Here is a 13,923-nt window from a genome sequence, read left to right as displayed (position 1 = left end):
CCGGTCAGCTTGGTCAAGCCTCACTCTTAAAAAGGAAGGGACGGTCAAGGACATCTAGACATTTAACGAAGTCCTTTAACCAGAGACGCAGCAAGAAAAGCAGAAATAAACTAACAGTCAAGGACTGCAACACACTACTTGCAAAATACTTGCAACACATACAGAAAAAAATTAACAAGCAAAGGATAAATAGGTAATTTACAAAATAATTTAATATAGCCTCAAGCCTTCTTAAAGGTTAAAATTAACAAATTCTAGATAAATGGGATATTTTTCTCTGCTCATTGGTAAAGTTTAAAATATTAGTAGTAAAATATCATTAGTTGGCAAGGACGTTGGGAGGACAGGAACTTTTTTTTTTTTTTATGTTATGTTAGTCACCATACAATACATCATTAGTTTTTGATGTGGTGATCCACGATCCACTGTTTTCGTATAACACCCAGTGCTCCATGCAGTACGTGCCCTCCTTAATACCCGTCACCGGGCTAACCCCACCCCCCTCCCCCCTCCCCTCTAGAACCCTGTTTGTTTCTCAGAGTCCACAGTCTCTTGTGGTTCATCTCTCCCTCCGATTCCCCCCCTCTTCATTTTCCCCTTCCTTCTCCTAATGTCCTCCATGCTGTTCCGCATATTTCACAAATAAGTGAAACCATATGATAATTGACTTTCTCTGCTGGACTTATTTCACTTAGCATAATCTCCTCCAGAACTCTTAACAAAAATTTCAAAGGTCTACCCATGTCAATTGCCTTCAAAATTCCACTTTTACAAATGTATCAAAAGGAAATGCTCCCATACAGATTTGCAGAGCTATATGAAGAATGCAGTTTACCGCAGCATCGTGTGTAATAATAGCACAAACTTGGAAACAATCGAAATGCCTATCAACAGCAGACCTATGTGGTAAATTCTGATGGAGCCACACAATGAAATACTCTGTATTCAGTTGTTGAAATGAGGCAGATTTAAATGCACCGATGTGGAGACACGTCTATGGTGCATTGTTAACCAAAAAAAAAGTGAATTTCAGTACAGTATGTATCTTGTTTTAAAAAAATATGCTTTTGGAAAAATGTGTAACATTATTTACTTAAAATTATATTTGCTCATAAATATTACACACATTCTTTAATATATATTCAAAGTGTATATATATTTCAATATATATGTATACATATATTTAAAGTACCACCTGTGCATATGATAAATTGCTTTTTTTTGAAGATTTATTTATTTGAGAGAGAGAGGAGGGGCAGAGGGAGAGGGGAGAGAATCCCAAGCAGACTCCTCGTTGAGCATGGAGCCCAACATGGGCCTCGATCCCACGACCCTAAGATCATGACCTGAGCTGAAACCAAGAGTCAGACGCTTAACGGACTCAGCCACCCAGGCGCCCTGCACATGATAAATTTCTAAAGATAAACAACTTAAAATTTTTAGTTGTTGTTCCCTAAGGGGAGGATATGCCAGGACACATGCCATAGGAGAGGGATAAATACTTTTATTTTTTTTGTACATTTTATAGGGAACACATTCACTTCTGTAATTTTTTTTTTAAAGGCAGGTATTGCTTCTGTCATTTTATTTTTTATTTTTAAATTTTTTAAAAGATTTTATTTATTTATCTGAGAGAGAGAGAGAGAACGAGCAGGCGGAAGGGCAGAGGGAGTGGGAGAAGCAAACTCCCCACTGAGCAGGGAGCCCCTCACGGGGCTCGATCCCAGGACCCCGGGGTCATGACCTGAGCCAAAGGCAGACACTTAACTGACTAGGCCACCCAGGTGCCCCATGCTAGCCACGTTTAAGTGTTCGATACCCACATGTGCTCAGGGGCTATGGTACTGGACGGAGCATCCCTAGAACGTTTCCACTGTTGTGGAATCGAGCACTTGGTGGGCATCCCTAGAACGTGCCAGCCCGCACAGTAGCACACCTGTTGAATATATGTGAATGGACGAATCAGCTTAACTTAATATAGTAGAATCTCAACACGAATGAGAGATCGCCTGGAAATTTTCAGAATCCCTACTTTTGTGAACGGCTCTGTAAACTCATCCTTCAAAAAACTGTATTAGAAAGTGAGAATAAGGGGCACCTGGGTGGCTCAGTCGTTAAGCGTCTGCCTTTGGCTCAGGTCATGATCCCGGGGTCCTGGGATCGAGCCCCGCATCGGGCTCCCTGCTCGGCGGGAAGCCTGCTTCTCCCTCTCCCACTCCCCCTGCTTGTGTTCCCTCTCTCGCTGTGTCTCTCTCTGTCAAATAAGTAAATAAAATCTTTAAAAAAAAGAAAGTGAGAATAACTATTTCACAAGATTTTGTGGCAGGATAAAACAAGACTTTATAGTAAACAAGACTTTTTGAAAAGAATCAGTCATAGTTCAAGGGAGTTTGTGCCAAATATATTTTACATATATTGGCACAAATATATATTTTATTGGCACAATATATTTTACTGGCTAGAACGGTACTCAGCACCTGGACTAGTAGTGTTTTATGCCCAGCATTCTAATAAAACCAGTTACATGCAAATACATGTCTTTGCACCAAGTTTCTTGGACCTTCTGATAATACTCACCCTTCTTCCTCCAGAAGGGCTCTTTATAATAAACCATACACTTGATGACAGAACCCAAAGGCACACGAGTGATCAGCTGGTTTCTCATCATTGGCAGAGGGGGACTGAAATGAATCTTCATGCCCAGAATAGGAGGAACAGCGCTAATCACATACTTAGCCTGGAAGAAAAACAACGTGCTTAAACATTATTCGTGGGTGGTTGTTTTTTTTCCTAATGTTTCTCCTTCATTTTACCCTTGGCCCCCTTGGAATGTTTTTTTTTTTTCCCCAAAGATTTTATCTGTAAGTAATCTCTACACCCAACATGGGGCTCAAACTCACAACCCTGAGGTCAAGAGTCACACGTTCCACTGCCTGAGCCAGCTGGGCATCCCTCGAGTGTCTTCTTAACAGAAAAATGGGAAGAACTGTGTTAAAACCAAAATTAGCCCTTATTGTTCCCAGTTCAAATCCTCCCATGACTTTCCCACACACTTGGGAGTCAAAGCCAAGTTCCTTACACTCACCTCCAAGGCCCTATATAGAAACAGACCCTTGTTACAGCACTGATCTCATCTTCTGTTCTTCTTCCCCTCATTCCTTTAATTCTGCCATTTGACCACCTTGCTGTTCCTTCATCATGTTGGGTCTGCTTCTACCTCAGGGCCTTTGCATTGGCTGTTCTACTTGGAATGCTCTTCCCTCGAAGGACCCCATCACATGGTTCAACGCCTCATCTTTTTTGGTTCTGTGCTAAAATATCACCTTCTGATTGAGTCCTTCCCCTACGACTTTACTTAAAATTGCACGACCGATCCCCTTACCCCCCCGCCACCCTTCTGGTACACTCTCTCTTCCTTCCCTGATTTTCTTCCGTAGTACTTACCATCATCTGGGATACTTTATATCCTAACCATATACTTGATTATGGCCTTTCTCCTTCACTAGAATGTAAGCCACATGAGGGCAGAGTATTTTATCTCTTTTGTTCTCTGCTGTGTTCCCAACTCCTAGAATAATGCCAGACACATAGGAAGCACTTGATATTTATTCAGTAAATATTTTCTTTGGTATCTAATTACATAGGAGCCCACTACAGAGGCTTGATAATATATGATTTTACACATCTGCCCTCTCCCCAAATATTCTGGTTCTCTTTTCCCTTCAGAGGTAGCTTTTTCACCTTTGGCAAAGCATTGTCTATGAAGTCTGGAACATTCTTGGCTTTATGTAAGCTTTGATTATCTATGGGATTCTGGCCACTTCCCCTAGTTTAAGGCTTTTGGTTACCTCATACACCTCATGGTTGAGGGTCTCCACTAGGACATTTTCTCCTGTCTGGTCAATGTGGGTCACGGGCCTCTCCAGCTTCACTTGGTCGCCAAGGAGGTCCATTATCCGCTCACTCACTTGCCCAGATCCACCCACAAATTTCCTCTCCTGGAAAGAAAAGAGGACTCAAGAGATGGGTAGGAAACATAGGAACGGGTTTCAGTGATTCAGTTGTGAGTTTTTCTCACATCTCTCTCTGTGAGATGTATAAATTGCATTTTGCTGTTGCGAATCGTGTCTTCGACCACTGTTTGCTAACTAGTGATTGCTGGCTTTTGACAAAATTACAGGCTTTCTAGCCAGGTGACTGTTAGGCCATGCTCTTGTGGATTCCCGGGCTCCACCCTCTGCTGGACATCCTCAGCCTGACCCCCATGTCCTACCTGCCTGGCCGCTACCCCTGCTTTGTGTCCCATCTAGATCCTTCTGTTGGGCTGCTAGGTCCAGTGAAGTCCCACCTGCAGCTGGCCTCCTGCTTGCCTGAGCACACCCAAGGCTGTTTTTCCATTCCTTGTTACTCAGGCTGAGAACCTCCCTGGCCTACCCACCACCCTCCTCTCTGGAGCATCCTGGGTCACAAGCCTGTTGCTTCCGAACATTCTGCATGGCTGGGCACATGGTTGAGCTGACTGCCTTCTCCTAAATTTTCAGTTCAGGTAATTTTGTAAAAGATTATTTCAAATAGGTCTGAGAAGAAAGAGAGGGAGAGAGGGACAAGAGGAAAAAGACGAAGAGAAGAAGGAGGGGCAGACGGAGGAGAAAGGGGAAAGGAAGGAAAATGACCAGCAAGCAGATTACTTAAGGTCTCAACTTCGCTTCCTACTAGGCCTAGCACAGAGCTTTACACAACGCTGGGGCTCAGGAAACAGAATGAATGAATGAATGAATGAATGAATGAAAGCCTGAGTGAATGGATTTTGTGTGGTAATGTGTGTGTTTGAAATTGAAAATGCGTTTCTGACTTTTCTTTCTGAGCTGTCCAAGAAGTGCTCAAGCCATGTTCATTGGATGGTCTCCTACAAACCTCCCGGATGATAATCAGATGCACATCCAAATGGAGAATGGCAAAAGTATGTGGTGAGGTAGCGAGGTGCATCTTAAAGCCCCACTGGCGGCTGGGTTCTCACATTGGGTCCCTAACAACAGACTGTCCCTCACAAAACCACTTGGGGCTGCCATCATAAAGTTCTGAAGTCCACAAGCCTGCCTCCTGCCTCTCCCGTTCATGACCGAAGAAGGAGGATGCCAATCTTTTTATTTAGGCATGGCGGTCTTCTGTTGGAACAGTGTGGGGATGGATGAGTACCTGCCCTCCATTGGTTGTTGAGATGATCCTGGTCGTGCCCCCACACTGCTTCACATACCACAGGAACCAGAGCGCAGAGACCTCATGGGTCTCTGCAGTGACACACAGGTTCACGAAGAGAGTGGCAAGCTGCTTGGCAGATCTGCTCGGGAAGAAACGCGAGCACGGTTAACAAATGTGGGAGGGCATCTTCTTCATACTGTGGACATTGTTCAAGCATTACATTTACTTGGCTAACTTCAGCACAGTTTGGCAAGTGGCAGAAAATTGTCACTAGTACTAGAATCCATGATTCTAGAATGCAGTATTAGAAAACATGACATCTGTGCCTGTGGGAATGAGATTTATGTTCCCCTTCACCCAAACAGCTTACTCAGGATCAGCCTGTATTCCGTATTCTGTGGTATCATGATTTCTCTCCATACGCCTGCTCCTCGTCCTGTGACCCCCATCTCCGTAGAAGGCGTCACCATTCCCCCGACTGCTAAGGCCAACACTCTAGAAATCAACCTTAATTTCTCTCTTTCCCTCACTCTCCCCGCAAGCCCAATCCATCAGGGAGTCCCACTGTCTCTCACCACATCACCCTGCCATCACCACCACCAATGCAGCGTCATCTTTTGTCAGGAGTATTGCCATTGTTTCTTCCAGACTGGCCTCCCTGCCTCCACTCATCGTTACCTGGTATCCATTCACCAAATTCAAAGCCAGAAGCTTTTTAGCCCCTCCCCACTGTGGGGCTCTTTCTATTGTATAAATCGAGTCATATTCTCTTGCTTTAGCCCACCAGTGGCATCCTATCGAAACCAGAACGGGATTTGGATCTTTCACCTTTGCCAGCAAAGCCCCAAGTGATCTAGCCCAGGCCTACTTTTTCTACCTCATTCCGTACCCTCTCTACGTCTTCTAATGTCTCCTCAGAAAGATGAACTCTTGCGTGCCTGGGTGGCTCAGTTGGTTAAGCGACTGCCTTCGGCTCGGGTCATGATCCTGGAGTCCCGGGATCAAGTCCCGCATCGGGCTCCCTGCTCGGCGGGGAGTCTGCTTCTCCCTCTGACCCTCCCCCCTCTCATGTGCTCTCTCTCTCTCTCTCTCTCTCACTCTCTCTCTCAAATAAATAAAATCTTAAAAAAAAAAAAAGAAAGATGAACTCTTCTACCTCTGTGAAAATAAACACCAGCTTCCATTCACCCAGTACCCTGGCATTCCCTATCATCCTACCATAGTATGGTGTCTTTAGAACTCTTTTCATTGTGTTAAATTATCTTTATTCCTGGTTCGCTATTTTCTACTGCTGTCTTCCCTACTATACTATCAACTGATGAGAACAGGAATCTTAACTTTCTTGCTCACCAGTGTCCCCAGTGTCCCCTTTAATAAAATAGTGTCTGGCACATAGTAAGCACTCAACAATTACTTGTTGGATGACTGAATGCATAAATGGTTATCAGTTAAATATTATTTTTAAATTATCCATAATGGGGGCACCTGGGTGGCTCAGTCAGTTAAGCGTCTGCCTTCGGCTCAGGTCATGATCCCGGGGTCCTGGGATCCAGCCCCGCATCGGGCTCCCTGCTCCGTGGGGAGCCTGCTTCTCCCGATCCCTCTACCCTCTCCTTGCCACTCGTGCTTGCTCTCTCTCTCTCAAATAAATAAAATCTTTAAAAAAATAAATAAATTATACATAATGTGCAAAGGATAAGCTAGGTGCTATCCCTAATACAGAATTAGTCCCAGTTATTTTTTAAAAGATTTTATTTATTTATCTGAGAGAGAGAGAGAGAACAGTGGGAGTAGCAGAGGGAGAGGGACAAGCAGACTCTGCGCTGAGTGCAAAGCCTGATGCAGGGACAGAGATCATGATCTGAGCTGAAATGAAGAGTCAGACACTCGAATGACTGAGCCGCCCAGGCAACCCTAGTCCCAGTTATTTATTCAATTATTTTACTGTCTAGTGGAAGACAAGCTAAAAGGATGGATAAGGGGGGAAAGCAATTAATAGAGCACAGATACGTGAACTTCTGCTTGGGGTTGGCAGGTCAACAGGGAAAGGTTATATCCTATCTCGAGGCATACCAGAAAGTGAGTGATCTCTTGCAATTCCAACAACTCAGTTATATCTTAACACCATTTTTTTAAAGATTTTATTTTTAAGTAATCTCCACACCCAATGTGGGGCTCGAACCCACAAGCCCGAGATCAAGAGTTGCGTGCTCTACTGACTGAGCCAGCCAGGCGCCCCTATTTAACATTTCTAAAATTCACCAGTAGTAATGTGTACTCTGGGACATGTTTAATAAGAGCCAATCCCCCCCTTTCCACTTTGACATAAAGTTCGTGTGATGTTAATCTGCTTATATCCAAGGCAGAGTTTGCCACCTGGTCATGCTGACAACGGGTGGGATACACGATACTGCCTTCCATTACTGAACTCTTTCATACTCCATGGTTTTTTAAACCCACTGTATTGAAATGTCGTAACAATTCTATAAAACAGCAATTTCTCCCCAGTTCACAAGCCTGAAAACTGCGTCTCAGGGAGGTTAGTAATATGTCGTACACGGTCCACTAAATGGTACAACTTCAAACCAGATCACACCTGATTCAAACCTCATGCTTTCACTACCTCGAAATGCTTTATAATTAGGCAGCTTACAAGCTCGAAAGCACAAATACTCACTGAGGACCACATCTCTACGCTAGTGTACCTTGACTCTGGAAGTTTCTGCCATCAGGCCCAACACACACTCCTGACAATGTTCACAGCCCTAACAACCTGAGAGCGTCTTTGTGACAGTCCCCATCATTTAGCCTGAAACTAGTATAATATATATGTTGAAGGGACTTAAAGTGAGTTTTGTAAGATTCCTCACGATAACCAAAGGGAGGGAAACTGCTGACTCGTGTTTTCTTTGCGAAGGCCATTTGTACCATCGGTCTAAAGCAAACAGCCAGACGTGAGTTTAAAATATTACTTCAAAGTGGAAACATCCTTTGCTGTTTCCCAATGTTCTATTCTTTTTGTTCCTTAATTTGTAGGGGAATTTGGGGGGCATAAGGTCAAGGGAGTAATAAACAACTAAAACTGAACACTGGTCCAGCTGAGACAACCAAGATTAAACACAAAAACACTGCTGTGATTCTAGTTGTCGTCGTCGCCAACTGGGTGGGAAAGAAATCACCCTGGCTTGAAATAGAGGGAGATCTCAAAGCAATTCTCTCTGGAGGGCCAGGCCCTTCCTAATCCTTTATTTGACTTTCTCTGGGAGCTTTAGTGAGAAAAGAAATAAGAAGAACAACATCTGACGGATGGAAGGTCAAGGAAGCTAGTGCAATAATATTTTCATGTTCTTTGCCCTGTTGACTTTTTAAAAGATAAATGTTATTATCTTTTTCTACATGAAAAATACATACACATTATATAAAAGTTGGAAAATTCATAAAGTAAAAAGGTGAGAGGATGAGTGTCTTCCATATTTCTGCCCCCCCCCCAAAATAAATAACTGTTTTCTTTTTGGGGTTTTTTTTTTTTTTTATAGTTTTAAAAGTTTATTTTTATATCCTTTTTTTTTTTTTTGTATCTACATAGCCTTGACCACACTGTAATTGTAACCTGTTTCTGAAAAACACGTTTGATTTTTTGTTTTATTTTATCGTATTTTGAAAAACGCTCTTTCAGTGATAATAACTCAAAGACTGATCCACATTATTCTTCAAATATACGATTGTGCTTCAGGTTGAGTAACAGTAAGTTGGATATTTAGGGAATCACTTCCTTTAAAACCAGAAAATGATAGCATGTACATCTTGCTTACAGAAAGTTAAAAATAACCTTGTGTTCATATAATCTTAATATCTCAGAATGTTTTATTTTGTCAGCCAACAACCTACAATATTCACTAAGGGTGGTGGGTCTAGGCCAAGGACTGTGGTAGAAAATGTCAGATCTCTATAATCCCAAAGGAATATAATTAGTCCTATCTTCAAGGGGCTTCAAAGCTCTCTGAAGAGAAAAGACTTTCCTGAATTTATGAAAAGCTTTTCATAATGGAAGTTCTAAAACAAATGCAGATAATTAAATACTACGTTTATAAAATCTAATGCATAGAATTTAAAATATTGAAACTGTATTACAATAAAATAAGTTATAATTGCAAACTGCACTCTCAAAAAAAGTGGTAAATAATGTGTTTAAAAAGATATAATTAATAACAGGCATTCATTTCATGACAATAATAGGATTTTCCTATTTCAGAATTGGTTGCTCTCAAAGGTTAAAGCCATAAGAGAAGCACGAAGGTGTTTTATCACAAGGTATTATATAATAATAATAATTATGAAAACCTGGAAGTAACCAAAATGTCCAACAGGATGATGATGGATAAATACATCAGAGTAGTCACTTTCCATGGAATATTCTGCAAACATAAAATATGATATTTAATGATGCATTTTCAATGGCATGGATAAATGTTTGCACTGTAATTTTAAGTGTTAAAAACACTGTGATAGATGTCCATTGCTTTTGCATCGCATATAGAGTTTCCGTTTAAAAAAGGAGATTATGGGGCATCTGGGTGGCTCAGTCGTTAAGCATCTGCCTTCGGCTCAGGTCATGGTCCCAGGGTCCTGGGATCGAGCCCTGCATCGGGCTCCCTGCTCAGCGGGAAGCCTGCTTCTCCCTCTCCCACTCCCCCTGTTTGTGTTCCTTCTCTTGCTGTCTCTCTCTCTCTGTCAAATAAATAAATAAAATCTTTAATAAATAAATAAATAAACAAATAAATAAATAAATAAATAAGGAGATCGTATATGATCCTGTATATACTCAATGACAGCCTGCTTTTTTATGTGTTTAATATTATGACTTTTTCGAGCTATTAAATATTTTTCTACAACACGTTTTTTTTTTTTTAAGATTTTATTTATTTGAGAGAAAAAGAGAGAGCATGAGTGGGGGGAGAGGCAGAGGGAGAGGAAAGAGGCAGACTCCCTGCTGTGCAGGAAGCCTGACATGGGGCCCAGTCCCAGGACCCCAGGATCATTACCTGAGCTGAAGGCAGATGCTTAACCAACTGAGCCACCCACGAGCTCTCTACAACATGATTTTAAAAGACTGTAGAGTATTCCATTTTTGGATGCCTCATTATTAATTTAACCAGTGTTTTATTTTTGGACATTTAGACTTTCCCTTTAATTTTATTATTTTTTTAAGCTTTTATTTATTTCAGAGAGAGACAGAGAGAGAGCATGAGCGAGAGCCCGATGTGGGGCTTGATCTCAGGACCCTGGGATCATGACCTGAGCCGAAGGCAGACGCTTAACTGACTGAGCCACCCAGGCGCTCCTAGACTTTCCCTTCTAAAAGTAATTCTTTGAATCTCCTTCTTTCCCTCTCTCTCCCTTCCCTCTCCCTGGATGCCTCTCTCTGTTCTTTTCTCTCTCTTTCTTTAAGCTAAGTTCTAAAAAGTTGAATTTATGTATCAAGAAGTATGTAAATTTCATGTCTTTTTAAAGATTTGTTTAGATTGTAATTTTAGAGAAAGAGAGAGAACAAGCAGGGGGAGGGGAGTGTGGGAGATGCAGGGAGAGAATCTCAAGCTGACTCTGCGCTGAGCATGGAGCCCAACGTAGGGCTCAATCTCACCACCCGGATAGCATGACCTTAGCTGAAACCAAGAGTCAGATGCTTAACCGACTGTGCCACCCGGGTGCCCCATAAATATTATGTCTTTTGACTCTTTCAATATCTTAAAATCAGAGATCCCTAAACACTTGTTCTTATTTTTAGTTCTCAGTGTCCACCTTCCCTCCCTAATGCCTAAAGAATGAATACATCAACCCCAGAGCCAGACATTTCTCAACTAATGCTGTTTAGCATGATAGGACAGTCTCCTTGAACTTGGCCTCCATTTCTCTAACTCTGTGTACTACAAATTCTCTATGTGCTTGGACCCTTACAATCCTTTCCTTTCTTCCTGCTGTCCAAGAGCAGTGAGGCTCCTCGAGGTCATCTGTTTCACCTCCACAATTTGTAGCCAGTTCCCAGCTCTGCCAAGCAGAATTTTAAGGCTTGACTGGTGAACACTTGCTCTCAAAGCTACATGTTTTTCAATAAAGGGGAGGGGTTAGTCCAGCCATGCGTGTTTCCTCTACAACTATGAATTATCCAGAGAACTTCTCTAGAAGTTCCTCTTCAAATCCTTGAAGAGTTGCACCCCATCCCATAACGTGTTTCAAATGCATACGATAATGCACCATCTCTACCCTTGACCACCCGTGAAGGGGACAAAAGTCTTCTTATAACAGCAACTTGATAAACGAGGTCTTCAAGCTGGCGATCTTTAAGTTGTTCTACATAAGATGGTGGCACGTTCTGGTCTGTTCTGAGGACCTGATGTGGTAATACCACCTTTGGGATGCATTGCTATTCCAAAGATGCGTAGACATCCTTGGGACAGAATCCGGTTTCAGTATTTTTTAGCATTCCATCTGGCCAAATGGTGTGGTTTTAGACACAAAGCAGTTCCGTACCCGCTGAATGGCATTGCTACATCAACCTGAGAGATTTTGTCACAGTAAATGCCTGTGCCTCACGGTGAGCCTTACTCTGTCCAGCAGATCTTGTCCAGCAGCTCCTTCATTGTCATGTGGTCCCACTCCCCCGCAAGGGGTGCCTTCCATGGGGCGTCACTGGGAATCTACACTCAGATAAGGATTCAGAGGGGAAAAACGAATATAATTTTCCATTTCAAATAACTCTTTCAAGAGAACTGAGAACCCTCACTTGAAGAAGGAAAATGTAAGCTTGCCAATGCCCCCATTTATGGTTCTCACGGCACAACCAATGTCTCTGTAGCCTTCCCTCTATCGATCTATACCACTGGGTCCACACTGAATTTACGGTAACACTTCCTGCACAATAAATGGAGGCTATGGTGAAATGGGGCCATTTCCAAATATCAGTTACTAAGTTGCTCATTTAGAGAGAACATTCATAAATTCAGCCTTTAACACGGATCAGACAGCTGCACCAAATCATGCCTAAACTGGAGTTTCAGGTCAAGCTCTGTGTGTGCTTACTTATGGGTTGCAGGTTTGAGCAAGACGGCAACACAAAGACCTTAGAAGTCTTATTCTGCTCTGTCCGGAGGACTTCCCAGGAAGGCTGAGGGATGTGTGATCTTTTCTCCCTGCCCTCACCGGTGGTATGTGACCAGCGGTCTGCAGGACATCTCATTCTTTTAGTGGTTTAAAACCAGTTCATTCACTCATTTCCTAAATCTTTACTGAGAGATATTATGAACCAGGTAACATGCTAGGCATTGCTGATACAGCGTCCCTTCTTTCTTTGAAGGACTAAACTTATTAGGAAAAATACAAACATAGTCAAAGAAGCATTAGTAAGCTTTACCTCTCGCCCCATGGCATCCATTGTCCTCCAAAGGTTGTTATGATCTAGGTACACAACTGGGTTCCACACAGGTGGGAAGGGGCCCCTGAAGGGGTACGATCTGCCCTGTGGGATACAAGGTATTTTTATTTATTTATTTACTTATTAAGATTTTATTTATTTGAGAGAGAGAGCACAAGCACAGGGGAGGGACAGAGGGAGAGGAGAAACAGACTCCCCGCTGAGCAGGGAGCCCGACGTGGGACTCCATCCCAGGACCCCGGGATCATGATCTGAACCAAAGGCAGATGCCTAACCAACTGAGCCACCCCAGGCGCCGCCACTTACGTGTTTTAAGTCCTTGTGTCCTCAGAGAATGTTACTTAATTGTCAGCATAGAGATTTCCAGCTCAATTCTCTGTTACCTAAATAAATGTGGGCCCCCAAACCCCCACAGACAATAAAAAGGTTTCTCTCTGAGATTAGAACCCTTCCCACATAAAATTTAAAGTACAGAAGTGGGGTTACCTAAAGTAATCTCATTTGCCAGTGATACCTGCAAATACCGCAGAGCGAGGGGACCCGATGCGTCTGAAGGGTCAGACAACTATAAATGTTTTACAAGCTAGAAGGGGATAAATAACCAATTGTAGGAATGCAAGCATCTTTAGGAAGAGCCACGAAATAGAGCCCAGCAAGCTTTTCCAAGGAATCGTAGGTGCCACATCAACACAGGAGGTCCCATGGGAACAGAAAGAAGAGACAATTTCAAGCCTCTTCTGGGGACATATCTGTACTACTTGGTTCTCCCGGCAGGGTAGGGTCACCTCAACACAGAGATAAAGGGCACACATTTCTCCAAAGACTAATAATAAGACCGCCTGTAAATCATCTCTGGGAGGTTTAACTCAACGGCAGTTAAGGACACGCACAAAAACCACTCTGGGTCAACCTGAAAACCCGAGTCAGAAGTCAGGCTGTGCATTCTGATGTCATCTTTCACCCAACTTGGAATAACGCAAGGTCCACAGTCAACCAAAATCTCACCATAACTCTGAGTCATTCAGCAAAGGTTCAGTTCATGTGGATTCTGTAGGCAGACAGGCGAGGTGTGAAATGAGGTGAGATTTCACGTTCATTCTTGTATTCATTCTGTGGCCATACTGGTCTTCTCTTCCCAACAAGGCCGTAAGGTTCTCAGGGAAGATTTATGAGGCAGGCTCACTTTTCTTCTTATATTTGGTAGGGTTATCCAGAGAAACAGAACCAACAGGTAGTGTGTATGTGCAAGTGTGTGTGTGTGTGTGTGTGTGTGTGTGTGTGTGTGTGTGTGTGTG

General features: G+C 42.8%; 1 protein-coding gene across 3 annotated transcripts in view; it reads right to left on the bottom strand.

Moving 5' to 3' along the window:
- The window catches only part of MAOB (monoamine oxidase B), a 114,833-nt gene that overhangs the window by 17,417 nt on the left and 83,493 nt on the right, over positions 1-13,923 (bottom strand). For all 3 annotated transcript variants that reach the window (XM_025857625.2, XM_073901905.1, XM_073901906.1), the window contains 5 exons: positions 12,608-12,712; positions 11,803-11,894; positions 5,197-5,338; positions 3,849-3,998; positions 2,578-2,737 (listed from right to left, as the gene is read on the bottom strand). In XM_025857625.2, the coding sequence (XP_025713410.1) occupies positions 2,578-2,737; positions 3,849-3,998; positions 5,197-5,338; positions 11,803-11,894; positions 12,608-12,712 (649 nt within the window). The remainder of the gene's footprint in view (positions 1-2,577; positions 2,738-3,848; positions 3,999-5,196; positions 5,339-11,802; positions 11,895-12,607; positions 12,713-13,923) is intronic.

This window comes from Callorhinus ursinus, unplaced genomic scaffold, assembly GCF_003265705.2.
Source record: "Callorhinus ursinus isolate GAN/ISIS: 27379988/994484 unplaced genomic scaffold, GSC_fseal_2.0 scaffold16, whole genome shotgun sequence".
Lineage (NCBI taxonomy): Eukaryota > Metazoa > Chordata > Mammalia > Carnivora > Otariidae > Callorhinus > Callorhinus ursinus.
The sequence above is the reverse complement of the archived record's forward strand: the minus strand, read 5'-3'. Positions and strand labels throughout refer to the sequence as shown.